Here is a 19109-nt window from a genome sequence, read left to right as displayed (position 1 = left end):
CGGTGCTCTTTCCTGCCAAGGCAGGGGGTCGGACTAGATGATCTACCTAGGTCCCTTCCGACTCTAGCTACTATGAAACTATGAAACTGTAACTCATGGCACTTCACAAAAAACACCATGAGTTACAGCAAGACCTTTCGCCCGCCCCCCAGCAGACACTTGCTCTTTGGTTGGAGGAGGCGATCAAGCTCCACTTTAAATCCAATCCAGAGGAGAGAAGCAGTGTGTCTGCAGCCTCTGTCTCCTAACCCTGCCCCCACCCCCAGCTCCAGTGCTATCTTCTGGATGGGAGGGGAGAAAGGGAGGGGAGTTTGCCAGCTTGCACTGGAGGGTAGGGCAGGTGGATTGGTAGCCCCCACCATCCTGAAGACAATACTGGAGATAGCCCTGCTCCTGGGCAGGGACAAACAGAAGTTAATGAAGATGTTCTGCTTTGGCATGCCTTTATCTGAACTCTCATTAAATAAGTGTTAATTTGTCCTGTGATTGGGCACTTTTAAAGCACTCTGCAGCTGTGCAGTTCTGTCAGGGCATGGCTGAGGGTAGAGTGCTTTCCAGGTACCACTTGGGCAACAGACAACTTCTGTTTGCGCCCTACGTCTCCCATACTATCTTTTGTCAGCCCCAGTTCCAAAGAGTTTACAATATAAAGAGAAAAGGTAGCCTCTTAAGGAACCTACTACAATTGGTTCCAATCTCAGATGTATGTTATGGTCATTGCAAATCTCTCCGTGTTACTGTAATTATAATGGCAGGTTGTAAATACACACACATGCACAATCTATACAGTGATCTCCATCTAAATGCAGTCTAGGGGCTGAGAAAAGGCTATGCACTTATCCAACCTTAAATAAAATTCCTTGGATCTACAGGGCTGTTGGAACTATGGCATTAGCAGCCCCAAGACTGGATAGCTCTTGTCATTTTAAAGGGCTTCTAATAGCAGCCATTTCATAGCTGCTTCCCTTTCACTCTTTCTGGCACCAATTAGTATGCAGTTAAATGGAATATAATCACATTATAAAGCAGACAATGTGGCTGAAAGATGCTATACATTTAAATGATTCATGCACTTAACTGATATGGATATAATCAATGTTGGTTATAAGTAGGGTGACCATATGTTCAGACTTATAATGGACGTCCCCCAAAAAAGGGGGCACAGGGCACTGCCTGGCCAGGAGTCAGAGTGGTGAGGAGGGCTTGGCAGGTGAGTAGACAGGTTCAGCTGCCTGCCTGGCATGCAGCTCTGCCCCTGTTGACTTGTGAAAGTGCGGGGCAGGGGGGAGGGGGCAGAGCAGTGTTCTGGATTCCGGGATGAATGTCCCAGATATACAGGATTTCATTATGGTCAGCCTACTTACAAGCAATAAGCAGTAGAATGGGATTGAAACTTTATTAGGCAGGTGAGTGAATGATGCTCTTAACTGGTATACTTGAAGTAGAGCATATATATCTACATATCCATTGTATATACACGTATACATGCACACAACACACATATGCAGATAGAGATACGTAAAACAAATGGGAGAGACTGTTATGTGCACCCCCTCTACAGGTATCTAGAACTTTTGATTCTAAAGCATTTTACACAGTCTATAGCTACAGTTTCACTAAACTGCAGTCACTTTTGAGGTGAAAGATCATGATTATTGTATATATGCAAGCATTTTTAAAATGCTGCTCAAAAAACCTGTCTCTTCCACTGTGAGAGAAAAAGAAAGAGAAGTTTACACAAATTCAGAGAAGTCTCTTTACTGTGGCTTACAAATAAAATGCTTATCAAGCCAAACGTAATTATAAAATGGAACAAAGTGAGCCTGTGTTAATATAAACTCATTTGGAGGTAATAAATCATTAGATGAGCTCCACAGATAGACTATCAGTGTAGCACAGACCGCCCTCAAGGGGAACATTCCTTTAGAAGCTTTCTAGACTCAAGGTACTAGCAGCTGTGCTGACATTTGGATGCGGATGAAGTTAATTAAATTGAGCAAAGCAGAGCCCCATCTCTGTACACAAAGGTACATTCTGAAAAAAATTGCTCAGGGTAGTAATCTACAAAGCAACAGTTTCTTTTACTTGTGACTGTGTGACTGAGTTGGAGGGGCTGGGGGCTGCTAGGTTTTCAGGGTGGAATACTGGCTATTCTTTCAAGAGGAGCTTGAAAAGATAGTAAACTGGGACTAACTGCCTCTTAGCACATCCTCTAATGAAATTTAAGAGTGGAATTATTATTCAGTAGAGGCAAACATTGCAGTTGGACATCAGATAGTTACCAAAGGGCTACATTTACTATCACACAGAAAACTGTAGGCACCTATTCCTTCATTACGTTTAGGTAGGACAAAATATGAGGGAGGAAAAAACCAACTCTGAAGCCTAAGGTATGGCTATCTGCTCTCACTAGGGAGGCAGTTTTGTTGTCCCCCATCCCCACAAGTTTAATTCTATTTTAGAGAACTCACCAAAAACCCATCCTCCTGCTGTGGGACAGAATTGAGTATACCTAGACCATTTTTGACAGTTGCTTGCCTAACTTGTGCCTAGGCTCTGCAAGCTCCCTAGGAAACCTATTCCAGGGCTTAGATGTCCTTATTGTCAAAAAGTTTTTCCTAATACCTAACCTAAATCTTCTTTGCTGAAAATTAAGCTGATTACGGTATTTCTTATCCTTAGTAGACATGAAGAACAATTGTTTTCCATGCTCTTCATAATATCCTTTTACACATCAGAAGATTGTTAGCTTGTCCTTTTTGCTCCCAGTCTTTTCTTTTTCTAGAGAAAACACACCCAGTTCTTTCAGCCTTTCCTCATATGCCAGGGCCCCTATTTTCTAAAGCTAATACTATTCTTTTTGCTCTACCCTGGACTCCCTCTAGTCTTCCTGCATCACCTGTAGAGTGGAGCTCCTGAAGGTCAACACAGTACTCCAGTTAAGTCCCCAGCAGCACAGCCTAGAGGTCTTGCATTACCACATACTGTTAATACATCCCAGAATGACACTGTTGACTTTAGTTCCATTATCACTCCCAGATCCTTTTCTGTAATACTGCTTCCTAGCCAATTAGTCCCCATGAAGTGTACATGCATTTGATTTTTCTTTCCTGAATGTCTTCACACTTGTCTTTATTGGATTTCAGCTTGATTGAATTTAATTTATACAGAGTCTCAAAATCATTTTGAATTCTACTCATCCCCTGCAGAGCATTTGCAATACATCCCTGCTTGGTGCCATCCTTAAATGTTATGAGTGTGTTCACTTCCAAGGGATGTGGCAAAACAATTAAAGCATTCGACCATAGCACCAGAGGTATGTGCTAGGGCCCTCCTCTGGGCAAAAGTCCACCCCTGGTTGAGCTAGCTGTAAAAAGGTACTTGGTCATTCAGGCTAAGAAGTCAAAGATGGCTGAGTACGATGCTGGCCACATCATTCCCTTGCTGCAAAAATTGGTGTGCTCTGCTAATCCAATAAGTCATTCAAGCGTAGATGGACCGTTCATTTTTTTCACTCTCTATTTCAACATCTAAGTTATTAATGATAATATTGAATAAAACTTGTCCTCAATAGACTCCTGAAGGACTTCACTTGAAATGTTTTGCCAGTTTGACAGCAAAAAACTGATAATTATTTTGTTTTTTCAATCAGTTGTGATATTGTGATTTCATTTGGACAGTGCTTTCCCAGCATGCTCCTACTCACTGATTAAATTATTGATTAAATGTATTATGTTGTCACAATTAACCTTTTTTGTGAAGAATAAAAGGCATTGGATAATTAATATTCTCTGTACCAGACATTATATGCTCACTTTCCCCATTAAATAATGGACTTATATGTTATTTGTTCGCATTGGTCAGGAATTTTGCATTAGCTGCTTTGTGGCTGCCCTACCTGGAATCTGTACTGCTAGTCATTGCTGCAATCATGTTGCAAAATTTAATGTTTGGCATGTTAGAAAGCAGTGAATCCAGTACATGCAAGAGCAGTGTAGCTCACACCTTTTGCCTTAAGATAATAGCAGGCTATAACTCATTGGCTTGCAGCCTTTTATATTAGATTCTTTGGGCACCTCCCCATGAGCATGCGCATGCCTTTTCCCAGGGACAAATAGCAGTGGCACATATTTGTGCTACTGCTATTGGTTCCTAAGGAACACCCCTACATGCATGTTCTTGCACACAGCAAGGTGGAGTAGGGGAAGCTGGGGCCAGCACTGGGGCTGGCTTCAGCAGCCTTACCTGGGATCCTGCAGGCCTCCTGGGGCTGTAGTGGTGAGGATCCAGGTATGCAGAGCCTGGCTGACAGCTGAAGTGCAACTCTGGCTGGCCAGGCTCTGATTCCTGATGGCACACACTGCTGCCATGGGTGCTGCACCACTTTTTTCTGATATGGTTTTATTTTACACTGGGATCTCCGGGTGTCGAAAAATGCTAATTAGCAGCACGGCAAATGCCTGCTTTGTGACACATGTAGTTTGTGGCTCTGCAAACAGTTTTGTGGCACTGCAAAATGCACATGTGCTCTTGTCTGGATATGCCCCTTGGGCGCATCCAGACGAGCATGCACATGCAGGGGCATGTGTTTGCTGCAACAAAAATAGCAGTGGCACAAATTTGTGCTGCTGCTTTTTGCTACTGCACATGCCACTGCACCCATGGGTTTTGGTGTGAGGCAAAATGCCCTGCTTCAGGGAAACAGCCATTTCCCCACTCCTCATGGCTCCTGGCATGCTGGAGGACCCAGGGTACAACTAGACCAGATGAGATGCTCTGGCCCACAGCCCTGGATCTCCCTAGTGTGTGCTGTGCGGGTTTTTCTGTACCATTTTTTTTTTTTACACCAGGATCTCCATGTGCAGTTTGTAGTGCCTCAGATACCTTTGAAGTGCCACAAACCTCATGTTTGCACTCATCTGAATGCACCCCTTAGGTACAAAGGGTGGGGGTTAGTGGCTGCTTCCTAGTATCCTTCTGTGCCATTCTCTGATACGGTTATCATGTCTCACCCACTTTCTATCTATATCCTTGTGCCAACATTGTCTTTTAGCCTAAATAGTTCTTTTCCATCTTTGGTGTTTACATTATAAGGAACAATCATAGCCCCTTTCAGTACCCATTCTCCTAGGCTAAACGAGCCAAGCTGCTTAGGTCTCCTCTCAGATAGCAGGTTTTCTGTTCCCAGTAGTTCTTCTCGTCACCTGCTCTAGTTTGAATACCTCTTTTGAATATGAGTGACTAAAACTGCACACAGTATTCCAAATACAGTTAGATCGCACCAGTGTCCTATTAGTGCTTTTCTGGATCGACTGGAAATGTCTCTTCTGATATGTTCTATGATTATAGTTTTAATGGCTGAATCTTTTCAGTGGTTCATAGCCATACTGTGCTTGACTGATTAATATACTCAAGCCCTTTTGCTCCTCTTTATTTCCGACTGATGAATTCCTGCTTATGTCAGAAATTCTTGCTATCCACTCCCTAAGACCAGGACTTTTCACTTTGTCCTGTTACATTCCATCCATTTCTATTACTCTGGTCCTTAAGGGCATCCATTTCTTGTTCTCTGATATTGTAATCCACTTCCATGTTAATGCCTCACAACTTTACATCACAAGCAAATTGCATTGGTCTACCTCTGCTTTTTGTGCCAGAAACAGAACAAGAATGGTTCCAGAACCATCTTAAAGGAATTGAACCGGCAATGCCACTCCAGCCTGACAGTTCACCTGTTCAGCACAATTTGGAAGTTAAGATCTCCCACAATTCCTAGTAGTATTTATTTTGCTAACATTTTCTTTTGCTTAATGTTTATCTTTGTTTTTCAGAGGAAGAATAGTCTAATACAGTTGAGGCTCTGGATTTGGGCATTGGAGATTCCCAGACCTGTCACAGACTTTTGGATGATCATGTGCAAGTCACAACCTTTGTCTGGAGATTCTCTTCTTTTCTCCAGCCTTTGTCTTGTTTGGTTAGACTGACGGTCCTCAAGAGCTATCTGCTACATGTCTGTACAGATCTAATGAATTGTGGACCTTATGTTGGCTGTGACACGTAGGTATTGTATTTTATACAAATAAAGTCAATAAATAATAATAAATAGAAACGTTTGCTCTTCCATTGCTTTTTTTTTTACCACTTACATCTCCTTCCTGCCTATTCTCCCGCTCCTGGTTAAGCCAGTCTAAGATTCCCAGCCAGGTACCTTCCAGATTGCATTAATCATTTCCCCTGGTGGCATTACCTTTCACTCTTCCCTTGCTGTTATCACAGAGACTGCAGGCAATGTTGTATTATGAGGTATCACTGTGGGAGAGAAAGAGAGCTCAAGGCCTAGTAAGGGTTTCTGGCTAGTGCAGGGGGCAGCCTGATGGAATTCTCTAGGCCTCTTCAGTTGAAAAGCATGGCATTTATGGATCATAGAGCAGTAGTTATACTAGAATTGGCTGAACAGAGACAGACAGGCTCTGTCAAGCATTGCCTAACCAAGGACCATTGCTAATAAGGACAGAATGAATAGACTGTTTTGTATCATAGAATCATAGAATATGAGGGTTGGAAGGGACTTCCTCAGGAAGGACTTCCTCATGTAGTCCAACCCTCTGCTCAAAGCAGGACCATCCCCAGCTAGATCATCCCAGGCAAGGCTTTGTTGAGTTGGGCCTTAAAAACCTCCAAGGATGGAGATTCCACTACCCTTCTAGGTCACATGTTCCAGTGTTTTACCACCCTCCTAGTGAGAGAGTTTTTCCTAGTATCTAACCTAAACTTTCCCTGCTGCAACTTGAGATCATTGCTCCTTGTTCTGTCATCTGCCACCACTGAGAACAGTCTAGCTCCATTCTCTATGAAATCCCTGCTTCAGGTAGTTAAAGGCTGCTACCAAATCCCCCTTCAGCCTTCTCTTCTGCAGACTAAATAAGCCCAGTTCCCTCAGCCGCTCCTCGTAAGTCATGTGCCCCAGCCCCCTATGCATTTTTGTTGCCTTCTGTTGGACTCTCTCCAATTTGTCCACATCCTTTCTGTAGTAGAGGGGAATAATCACTTCCCTTGATCTGCTGTCAGCACTCCTACCAATGCAGCCCAGCATGCTGTTGGCCTTCTTGGCAACAAGGGCACTGTTGTCTCATATTCAGCTTATTCACTGTAACCCCCAGGTCCTTTTCTGCATAACTGCTGCTTAGCCAGTTGGTCCTAAGCCTGTAGTGGTGCATGGGATTCTTCCATGTTAAGTGCAGGATTTTGCACTTGTCCTTGTTGACAAGTATAAGATTATCACTATGGTTGTGGCATCCTTGTTACTGGGTTCTTGCTGATGATGTCCTTCTTTGCACTGTACATGTTAGGGGGAAATCAAGTTGCTGTAGATGTTCTTATTTGGACTCTGACACGGGGTTTTAAATGTCTTGCGTCACTTAGGTCCAGCCAAACCTAGCATAAACTGGATTGCTGGGATAGCATGGGAAAGCTGGTTAATAATATACCTATCACACAGGTAAATGGAACAATTCAGACTCCAGGGCTGCATCCAGATGAGCACAGATGTGCAGTATGCAGTGCCACAGACCTGTCTACAGTGCCACATGCTGCACACACTGTACATGCAGGCATTCCCTGAACTGCTACTTTGCAGAGTGTTTTTTTTTCTTTTCTTTTCAACCCAGGAGATTCCAGGAACAAAAAAAACCCCACACCTAAAAAGAGTAGGGTGGCAGTGTGTGCTGCCCAGAACTGGAGCCTGGCCAGCCAGAACTATACTCCAGCTGCCAGCCAGGGTCCCAGCTGCAGGATCACTGTGGCTGCAGCTTCTGGAGGCCCCCCAGGGCCCCAGGTGAGGCTGCTGGGGCCAACAACTGTGCTTGCCCTAGCCTCATCTACCCCACCTGGGGCAACCTGCTGCATGCCAGAGTGCACATGGCGTGGGAGTTCCCCGGGGTCAAGTAGCACCAGCACAAGGTGTATCACTGCTACTCATTTCTGGAGAAACATGTGTTCCTGCTCTGTTCCTGCTCGTGGGGATGCACGATTTAAGATGCTGCAGATACACTTGAAATAGGACTTTCCTGAGTTACTGTAGGGAGCAGTGATATTCTGTCTCTTTCTGAAGATACCTGTGACAGTTGAGCCCCAGGATCTTTCCTTTTTTCATCAAAATCCTGGAGCCCTTCTAAGAAGTCTTTTTAAACATGAACAGGTATTCTGCCTGCATGAAGTATTCCAAAATCAGTGAGAATGTCTGAAAACTTCTCCTTCTGCATTAAACCTGGGAGCTGTTAGAGCTCCTTGGCTTTTGTCTCGGATAAGTCACAATTTTTTCCATTTCTCTTCCCTGTGAGAACAGGCAGCAACCATGTTTGGTAAGGTCTCTTTCATCATATGTATTTTGAATGTTGTTGTTTTAAAGGTTTTTTACACAAAAATTGAGCAAGCCCTGTATTCACCACCTGTCTTCATGGTACATTAAGCCAATGAGGCCAGATGTCAAATGAGTCAATAAATGCATGAAAAATGAAAGAAGCACTTACAAAGCTCTTCCTTATCAAGGTTTTATTGAAATGGTTAACAGAAACTCACTTGGTATAGACTTTCCCACCAAAGATAGCAAAAATAAATAAATCAAGCTCAGACCAGTGACAGCTTGCTGCAAGGGAAGGGGGAGAAAACTGGCTTTTGCTTCTGTATACAAATCTGTTTTTGAAACAAAGCCCAATCTGTACCCTTTTCAATTTGTTTTCTTTGAAAAAAGTCACTGGGCACATTGGGTGAGATTCAGATTGGTCTCAGAGGCATCAGGGGGACTTTGAGGGATGGTACATTATGTGTGTGTATAAAAAGTGAGTTATGAGAATACAAGACTAGTAAGAGATGAAGAGATTGAATTATGTGTGTGTGCGTGCACGCGTGCATGCACATGTGTGTTTGTGTATATATATTCATAGATTGTTAGGGGCTGGAAGGGACCTTGTAAGATCATACATGAATTCATATTTTATTTTTATATAGTTGATATTATATTATATATATTATATTTATATATAATCAAGATCCCCATGCAACATATATATTTGATATATAGTATATATAATTAATATATAGCTGATATTTACATATATATGTATATCTATACATAAGCACATATATGCCGTATAATAATTCAGATATATGTAGTTATGTAATATATATAAATTCAATCTTTTCATATCCTATTAGACTTGCATTCTCATATACACACACACACACATACATGCAAATATATATATGTGTTGTAAATAAGTTTGAGAATGCCCATCAGTGATATATACATTTTATATATATATATAGCAATAGAGAGAGGGAGAGAGAGAGAGATTTCTATCTATTTATATATATCACTGATGGGCATTCTCAAACTTTTGTGTATGCATGTATGTGTATATATGTATGTACATGTGTGTGTGTATACACTCACAAACACAAGTTTATATATAACTGAGATATATATATATATAAGTTTATATAGCACTGATGGGCATTCTCAAACTTATTTATGGCACAAACATCTTGACAGAGTGATGGAAAACTTTCCAAAAGCATCTACATGGCCCAGTGTCAAAAGTGACTTTTAGGTATTTAAACAGACTCATATCAAGGACTGGGTTATGTATACACCACTTCTCTTGTGCTTTCCAAAGTGTTGCTGAACAAAACTCCCACCATTTGCTCCCATGCAACATGTGCCAATACTGAAAATAAGAAAGTGAAGGCACTGCATGTTTCACTGCAGGAATGGATGGGTCAGGTCTGCTCCTCAGAACTGTCTTGAGAGTGCGGGTAAGGTGTCACCTTATTCTCTGAAGAGGATCAAATGAGGGTTTTAAGTATCATATGTGGGGTAAATCTACAAAGGTAGAGTCATCTAGTACCTTCTGTCCATCGCACCATCTTTCAGAATAATTCCTAGCATAGCTTTACTGAAGACGAGAGGAATAAATTGAGTTCCTTGATTTCAAAGCAAGATTGGAGTAAATGAGAAAACAAATTATCCAAAATATTTTCATTTTTTTCTAGGCAAAGGGAATGCTGAATTTCCTTCAGCCTTACCCAGAACCACTCTGATCAATGCAAGTCATTCACATCAAGTTCTCGCTAAACATTGAGATCTTCCCCCTAGATAGGGATACCTGCTTACAAGTCTGGAAACCCTAAATACTTTGCAGTGAACTGGGGGCTGTGTTTTATGCTGTTGCCACGCTTGCAGATAACCTGGCTAATATCATGCCTGGAGCATGATGTTAGTGCCTAGGGTTGTATGCAAACAATATACCCAGAAGAGTCCTTTGTTTCTAAGAAGTGAAGCCTGTGGTCTCTCTGTTACAACTAGCAATGTCATTAGGAGTAGTAACATTGTATCAGAGGTGCTATCCTGATAGCATGCACACAGACCATACAAAACTGAGGAGCCTGATGTGATCAATGCTACTTCACCCCTGAACACACCTGACAGAGGCCAAAAATACTCTGGTAGGGTCAATGCATGTGAAGTGTATTTGACAGGATTTACACTGGGAACTATTCTTTGAACAACAGCTACATTGAGAAATATTTCTTTGAACAAACAATGATTCTATATTTGCCCTTTGGGGCATTACAGGCAGATGGCAGAGACTGACTTAATTTCAGTACAGCAAAAAAGAGGAGAAGGGAAAAAGGAGCAACAGAAATAATGATGAAATCAACTCTTCAACTGCTGTTTGCTCTTTTTCACTGGAAAAGGAAGATGAAATGACCATTAATAACAACTGGAAAAATACAGCAACATATCCCAGAACACTGTGAACGTGGGGGAGAGGGGAGCCAGGGGAGGGAGAGCTAATATATAACTCAGATTAGGTAACCATGGAAATAAAGCACAAAGTAAAAGTACCTCTAGAAATCAGAATCAAAGCAGAAAACAAGAACACAAGACTCATTTGGGAGCAGGTTTGGGAGGTGCGTGCTACTTTGTACTCTTGATATAGCTGTTATGGGATGGGATTCATTAGGAAATATATGTATATGCCTCTGCATTTGTGCAAGGAATGGACTTGCTTTTTACCTTCTAGAGTTTCTAATTGGTGCACAGGTTTAGTTAGAGTCCTGTCTGATGCAGAATTTGACTATCTTTGGGGAACCATCCTATTGGATGCCTTAAATGAAAGATGGTGAAGAGATTCTTTTCTTAGAGAAGTCAAACTTCTATCTTTAGGCATGTGTTAATTTTGAAAACCACCTTATTCAACCTTATTCTCTGGCAGATAAAACCTGACAAAAGGTCCACATCTAATTATCTGAATAACGCCTGTGCAGTCTAGCTTAAAATGATTTGAAAGTCAATCACTAAATAGACTTACACCAGAGATGAATATGGCCCAGTGTCAAGCAAGATATCAATAGTTAGCAGGGAAGGGAAAGGAAGGAAATGTCAAAGTGCAAAGATCTGAGAAAAGAGCTATTGCATCCATAGCTTTTCCAGGGGCTATTAATTAGGTGAATGTAAATAAGCAGGACAGCAGGTGTTTGTTGTACCTGTGAGAGTAACAGCACGGGGCTCTGTACTATTGTCTAAGTACAACAAGCTGAAATCAAAAGATATGACCTATCTGGGAATACAAGGCAAGAATAACACAGTATTGAGTAAGGTATAAAATGTTGCTGCTTCTCTAACTTGTGAGAAGACTGTGTCATTATTTATTACCCACTAATGAAGTTGTTCCCAACCTTTTCAGATTCAAGGCCCTACCCCCTCAGAAAATGCCAGCTTTTAATTTTCACTTGTTTTTTCACTATAGTAAAATATTAAAGCAGTTCTTCTATTGCACAGAATCAGAAAGTGCACAGCAGGTCAGGAATGTTTTTAACACTATGAATTCCTCTTTGAAATCTTTGGGTTTATCTTGTGAATCATATTGGCACACTTAACAGTATGTGGCAATCCATGGTACCTTTGAAAAGCTCTTGAGGCACCCCAGGGTGCTACTGTGTTAATGGCTACACAAGGCACAGAAGTTATGATTGGAGCAGGTTGGAAATTTTCTATTGAAATTCTTAAAATAGAAAAATGGGTTTAATCACCTGTCTGTAGACAATCTTAACATTTTGTCAAAAGAAAAGATACCTAAAGAAAGCTGGGGAAAAATGAGCCTCTGTCCGAAAACAAAAATTTCAGGTGAAAAATTAAATGACTTGTTCAGAAACCTCACCATAGCTGCAGGAAGCTTTAATGGGAGCAGAGTTAAACCAATGACGAGTGCTTTGAAAATTCTGTCCTAGTTCCACCCTGCATAAGTACAACCGTAGAACACAATGTCCCAGCACAAGCGATTTGCTCAGAAAAACAGGCAGAGACTGAGTGTGGACCATGGAAACCAAAACTGACTTGGTCCAAACTCGGTTCTTATTGACCCAAATGTAGCAGTGGCACAAGAAGATATGGGACCTTTCCAAATGCAGCAGTAGGTCCCTAAGTCTCCTTGCATGGTATTTGAAAAGAGGGATGGGGGTTCCAAAACCAGGAGGGGGATGGAAGAGGGAGAGGGAAAAGGGGGATCTTCTTTGGAGACCAGGGCCTGGATTTCCAATTTATCCTGTCTGGTCTTAACCCTTCACTTTTCAATTTATCAGTTCTCATTGCTTTTAGGAGATGGAAAGGAGATTACCTGGATCATGATAGCTAGGTCAAGAGGGAGTTAAAGACACAAACTTGAGAGTTACTTAACTCCAAATGAGGGCCCTAAGGAGCAGTGATAGTCCAACACTGTTGGTCTACAGACTTTAAGAGAGATAGAGGGCATGTTTACACGAGACACTACTGTGCAGTTGTTACTGCACATTTATTTAGTACTTGTATCAGAAAATACTAAATAAATGCATAGTAACTAGAGTTCCTGTGCAGTACTGCTGGCAAATGTCTTTTAGGTGATGCTACTGCCCAGTAGCCTAATAATACTGCACAGAAAGTTATTAGCACTATCCATGCTGTGATGCACTACTATGCAGTATTTTCAGCTACTGTGCAGTCAGCATCTTGTGTAGACATGCCCAGAGAGACTTGTTTATACCCTGGCTCATCGAAAGTGAGGGAAAACTGGCTTGAATTTTATAAGATTCAAAGCCAATGAAATCTGCATTTCTTTGAGTCAAGAAGGAAACAAACTGGGTTCTTTTCAAGCTCTAATACAAATCTACCTGCAAAAGAGACAACCCCAGTCTCAGTAAATGTATAACTGAAGACTATTCAAATGTACTTGCTTGGTTAAAGGTTGTGTATTGATCTGTAAGCTCTCCAGCTGGCGTAGCAGTGAGCCATACTCAAGTTTCATCTGGTCCCATCTGGTCGCAGCTAGCCTCACTCATGCCTTCACCTGGTGACGCAATGTAGCAACACTGGAGACATTGGGAAAGGGTCTCCTCCTTTGAAATGGCATAAATACCTCAGGAGTCCTGCTACACTGCCTCAGATGCAGGCAGCGCTGAGAGGGGAGCCTAGTTTGCTGAAGATAACAAAAGGGTGAGATAACATCAAGGACAAAGCTGGTAAATATGGTCTTTGACTGGATGGCTTTACTTTGACTGGAGGTATTTTAATGTTTGTGAAGGGCCCTGGCCTGTGGAAGCAGACCTTCTCTTTATCCACAGATGAGGCTAGCACAGGTAGCAGCAATGCAAGCTCCCTCACACTGCTGGCTCTTCAGAGGCCTCCGTGCTCATCTGGAGGAAGTAACTCCATAGCTTTGACTGCACTGAAAAGCTGACCTGCTGGTGATAACTATTGTTTGCAGTGAACCCCCCATCTGCTTTATGGCAGATGGTAGTTTTACTGCTAATGGGGTGATATCATTTGAATTGCCATACCCGATAGGAATTTTAAGCCATGGCTTCAAACTTTGTGTTATAGATGAGTACGGAGGGGGTGGCAGCACCTTTGCAGGGGGAGGACTCTAATTTGGACAATACTGACACAGCAATCTGCCCCGAAATGTGATCACAAACCAGCAGTTGGGGTATCTAGGCCAGGGGTTTTCAAGCCTTTTTTTATTGTGCACCTCCGGCAGCCAGATGCAGAGGTGGGGTGGGGCTGGGTGGGTGCATGGCTGGATGCAGAGGTGGGGGGTGGCATGCGGCTGGACATGGAGCGGTGGCAGTGTGGGGTGGTGGGTGGCAGCAGTAGCCACTGCATGTGAGCTTCCTTCCCCGCCACTGCATCTGGCTGGCTGGCTGGTGCTTGTGCAGCCCACAGAGGGGTGCTGTTGCCCTTGCCCCCCCCGGCCCTGCTCCTGGCAGTCAGCAGGACGGGTTGGTGGGTGGCGGCACTCCATCTCCGCCTGCCCGCCTGTAACCCTAGGGCCTTCCCAGTTACCCCTAGGGGTACGCGTACCCTTGGTTGACAACCCCTGATCTAGGCTATATGAGAAGGGGTCTGGGAAAGCACATTTTTTTAGCTTGGCTGAAATGTATGCAACACAATTACTAAATAATCAGAGCAGATCTGGAAGTCTTTTAGCTCTTTACTTATAGGTCTGAATATAGGATCTGAGAAGAAAAGTTTGTTTTGACAGATTTAAGCCAAAAGCTGTTGTTAAAGGAAAGGAATGAATGGTGCTGTGTTGACTGTGATTGCCTTAAACTGAATGGGAAGTGTGTGGTGGGGGGGAGATAAGGGTATTAACTACAAATCGGAGACAGAACAAGTACTTTATGGCTGTAGCAATTGGGAAAGTGTTTTAATGTCCCTAGCACATTAGCAGATCCCCAGGTTGCACTTATGGGTAGACCAGCATGTGCAAACTGAGGTTGCAAATGTGAACATGCCAAAATTCAGTCCATGTATCTCTCTGAGTACCAAAGCTCTTCTATTTGCAAAATGGGCAATGCCTCAGATAGATGCTTAGGAACCTCAGATAAATGCTAGGAGGTATGGGGCAGGAAGAGTTGTTGAGCAGTTGGGAATTCTACACTGGAAGGCCCTACATCAACACAACACAATAGCATAAATTGTGCTTTGACAGTGCTCACCATCCAGGGAGCAGATTCAAATCATGACACAGTCACCTTAGTGTAAACACAGATTTCAGAGGAAGGAGTAAGACTTAAGGAGTGTGATTTAAGGAATGCTTCAGCAGGCTCAGAGGGGGCCAGCCGGGCACTGCTAGAGAAATTTAACATTTTGCAGAATGGAGTGCAGAGCTCTGTTTCACTCAGGCATGCATTACCTTTTTGCCCCATTCATGAGCTCTGCAGGGTGGAAAGGGATAAAAAGATTAAATTTGTGAAAAATAATTAAGAGGAGAATTAATTAAAAGAAAAAAAAAGTCCTTGTGACTCAGGGAATTTGGACATGATCCTAAATAAAAACACTTTCAAATGACAATGGATGTTGCTTCCTTGTAGGGTCATAACTCCTGACATTTTGATTTGAAATGTGCAGGTTTCCAATCCACAGCTTCAAATTTAGAGAAGATGCTAGAGATATGTGGAAAGTTCTACAGGAATTGGGTATACAAGCAGTTAGGACTGTAAAGTGCAAACTCTATAAGAACGCATGTAAGCTGTGCATGCATATTGGAGGAAGGAGGACGGGAGAGGGCTCTTCCTTAGGAACATGGGCAACTGTTGCCTCTTGAGCCAGGGGGGCACTTGCCCCCCCAGTGGCCAGTCAGCAACTGGGAGGGGTCCCAATCCCACAGCCAATCCCACAGCTCCTACAGACCTGCAAGTGGCAGTAATGCACTGCCGGCACTTCCAGGCACACTGCTGGCACTTCTGAGTGAACACAATTGGCCACGGGGGGGGAAGGGGGGTGCTTCTCCTGGCGCCCCCCACTTCCCAGCCGGCACTCTCAGGGCACCAGTGCTCTCACCTGCCCCCCTTGCCTGGGAATGCTGGCTGTCAGGAGGTGCACCAGCACTCTCAGGGTGTGCATGTTCACCCCTGTGCACTCCCTATGCATCGCCACTGCTTAGGAACATGGAGGAACCTACAGAGTGAGCATAGATAGAGTGAAATTCTACTCCTAGAGCAGTAAAATAAAAATCCCAAATGGTCTTTGTACACCATTATGTCAGGAAAGATAATGTAACAAAACTTCGTTCAGGACTGCTACCTCTCAACAATTAATTGTAGGGTAGGTGTTAGGTGGAGAAAACACAGCTTCACAATAAGCATACTGTGTGGAAGAAATCTGTCTGCATTTGTACTCACACCCCTGTTTCAGTAGTGTTATAAGAATTCATTTTTGTATTATGCTATGAAAATATTAAGTTCTGTGTTAGGATTAGCTATTAGGAGGATTAACTACATAGAGAAGAAAGTGGGGGAGCAGACTGTAGTTTGAAAGCAAAGGGCTCAAGAGACATGGTTTCAAATCCCTGCTCTACCACGGACTACCTGTGTAACCTTGGATAAGTAGGGACTTAGCCTATGTTCCCCACTTGTAAAATGGGGCAACTCAGAAGGGTGTTGGTGGGATAAATGCATTAAAGACTATGATACAGGGGTGAAGGTTGTAGCCGTGTTGGTCTAAGGACATAGGCAGACAAAGTTCTTTGCATGAATCTGATATCTTTTATTAGACCAACTTAAATAGTTGGAAAACAATTATTATGTAGGAGAGACCAAACAACAACTGCGCACCAGAATGAATGCACACGGGAAATGTCAAAGACAGGAAAACCCAATTACCTGTGGGGGCACATTTCTCACAAGAAAACCACTCTCTCCAATCTCTCGGTCCTGATCCTCAAAGGAAACTTACAAAACACTTCCCAGAGACGAGCCTATGAATTCCACTTCATCAATCTCCTGGATACTAAAATTCATGGACTAAATATAGACATTGGATTTATGACACATTATAATCTGCCTGACATCTGACTCCCTAGGTATCTCTCCACTATTCATCCCCCATCTCTGTCTTTCCCCCTCCCCCACCACCTGTCTGTCACCCTTTGACTCTTCAATCTACATTTCCACTGACTGCCTGTCTTGTATGCATACCAGCCCAGCTTCTTTACTTTTCATTCCATCCAGGAAGAGCACACACCGACTGCTGAAACTTCCTTAGCCTGTTGAAGGGTTTTTGAACCCGAAAGCTTGCTTAATAATTGTTTTCCAACTATTTAAGTTGGTCTAATAAAAGATAAAAGATTCACGCAAAGAACCTTGTCTGCTTAAAGACTATGAAGCAATCAGGTTGTACAGGAATGGGATTGATATGAGAACCAACTACAGACACATTGAGGGAAGGATCTGAGTGAAACACAGAGGGGAGGAGCATCTGATTAGGGTTATCAATTCATGGCCGCATCCAAACTGGCATGGAGGTTTGGTTCTCCCGGGACTGCTAGTTGTCCCTGGGGAATGCCTGTGCCACATGCCCTGTGGCATGCAGCAGGTTACCCTGGGTGGGGCAGGGGAAACGGAGGTCAGCAACTGTGCTGGCTCCAGCAGCCTTACTGGTGGTCCTGGGAAGCTACAGCTGCATTGCTTTTGCAGCTGGGAGCCTGGCTGGCAGCTGGAGTGTGGCTCTGGCCAGCCGGGCTCCAGTTTTGAGTGGTGTGCACTGCTGCCACGTGTGCCACCCCACTTCTTTTCTGTGCAGGTTTTTTTGACCCCAATAAATCCCCAGGAGATCCTGGGTCAAAACAACCCCCCACTCTGCAAGGTAGCAGCACAGGAAATGCCTGAGTGCCGTCACAGGTGGGTCTCCAGCACCACATCCTGCATGGCCACACTCATCTGGATGTGGCCAATGTTTTCACCACTGGGACCAAAATAAGGGGAGCACAAAATCCTTTTGAAAATCTCATTCTTATAATTTCTTGAACTTGGGAGACAAAGAAATACAAACCTCTTACACTATCTACACAAGAAACAAAACGTATATCAAGTTAATTAAATCTCTGCCCTTCTCCCTCTGTTTTAAACAGACATTACTCAGGTGGCTTTTCAACATGAATCCAACGAGTCTCTTCAGCTTCTTCCTGTGCCTCATTGCAGTAGCTGGTGACCGGGTTTATGTCCACCCTTTTACTTTGTTTGCATATAACAGGAGTAGCTGTAAGGACCTGGAAAACTTGATCCAGGAGGAGAAAACATTTGTCCCTATCTTCATCAAGTCTCAAGCCATCCCTGCCTATGAAGAACAGCCCAAGCCAGAGATGCAAAGCTTAGGTGCCAATGGCAAGCAAAGACTGAGCTACCTGAAAGACCTAGTGTATGTTCTTGGTGCGCGTTTCTATGGTGCAGTGAGGGAAACACGAAAGGGTCAGAACATTCTCCTTTCCCCCACAAGCATCTATGGGTCTCTGGTATCTTTCTACTTAGTGGCTTCAGGCCAGACAGCAGCTGATTTACAGGACTTCCTGGGATTCATCTCCCCCTCTGGTGACCCAGACTGCACCTCCAAAGTGGATGGGCGTAAAGTCATTTCAGCCCTGAGGACCATTGATGACCCGCTCCTCACCAACACGGCTGATGATCTGTTCTTTTCAAAACTGTCCTGCCTCTTCTCTGCCCCAAATGTCCGCCTAGCTGAACCATTTGTGCGTGACTTGGCCCTTGCTGGTGATGCTTTCTATGCTCGAGCTGTTGATTTTACAAACCCAAGACAAGCAGTAGAACAAATAAACACTTTTGTGGAAGCCAAAGTCACCAGCAGGAGCAGCAACTTGCTGACAGACATCGACCCAACAACCACCTTGCTCTTTACCACTGAAATTCACTTAAAAGGTAAGGAAAACCAGCAGTAATTTCAGTGGCTATCTCAGTAGAGGGTAGGCAATGAACTCCAGCCCTATCAATTTGGGTAGACATCATCTAGTGAGGATTTAGTTAGGGAGCTTCTGGAGGGCTTGGGCGTATTCAAGTCAGCCGGCTCGGATGATCTCCACCCTAGAGTTCTAAAGGAACTGGCCGAGGTCATTGCAGGACCCCTGGCACGGCTTTATGAGCACTTGTGGTGCTCTGGTGAGGTACCGGAGGACTGGAAGAGGGCCAACGTGGTTCCCATCTTCAAAAAAGGCAGGAAGGAGGACCCGGGAAACTATAGGCCGGTTAGTCTTACCTCGATCCTAGGCAAGCTGTTCGAGAAA

The 19109-nt window shown here is 43.5% G+C and overlaps 1 protein-coding gene across 3 annotated transcripts in view; it reads left to right on the top strand.

The window, feature by feature from the left end:
• Positions 1–10902: 10902 nt before the first annotated feature.
• Positions 10903–19109, top strand: part of AGT (angiotensinogen) — a 19148-nt gene continuing 10941 nt past the window's right edge. The window contains exons 1-2 of one of the 3 annotated variants that reach the window (XM_019549882.1): positions 10903–10971; positions 17946–18747. In XM_019549882.1, coding sequence (XP_019405427.1) covers positions 17970–18747 — 778 coding nt within the window. In that variant the 5' untranslated portion in view covers positions 10903–10971; positions 17946–17969. Of the gene's footprint in view, positions 10972–13324; positions 13555–17945; positions 18748–19109 lie in introns of those variants that run through there. The other 2 variants (XM_019549883.1, XM_019549881.1) reach the window with 2 other exon arrangements.

Source organism: Crocodylus porosus, unplaced genomic scaffold (genome assembly GCF_001723895.1).
Source record: "Crocodylus porosus isolate Cpor-Errol unplaced genomic scaffold, CroPor_comp1, whole genome shotgun sequence".
Classification (NCBI taxonomy): domain Eukaryota; kingdom Metazoa; phylum Chordata; order Crocodylia; family Crocodylidae; genus Crocodylus; species Crocodylus porosus.
Note: the sequence above shows the minus strand (reverse complement) of the source record. Positions and strands in the feature narration are given on the sequence as shown.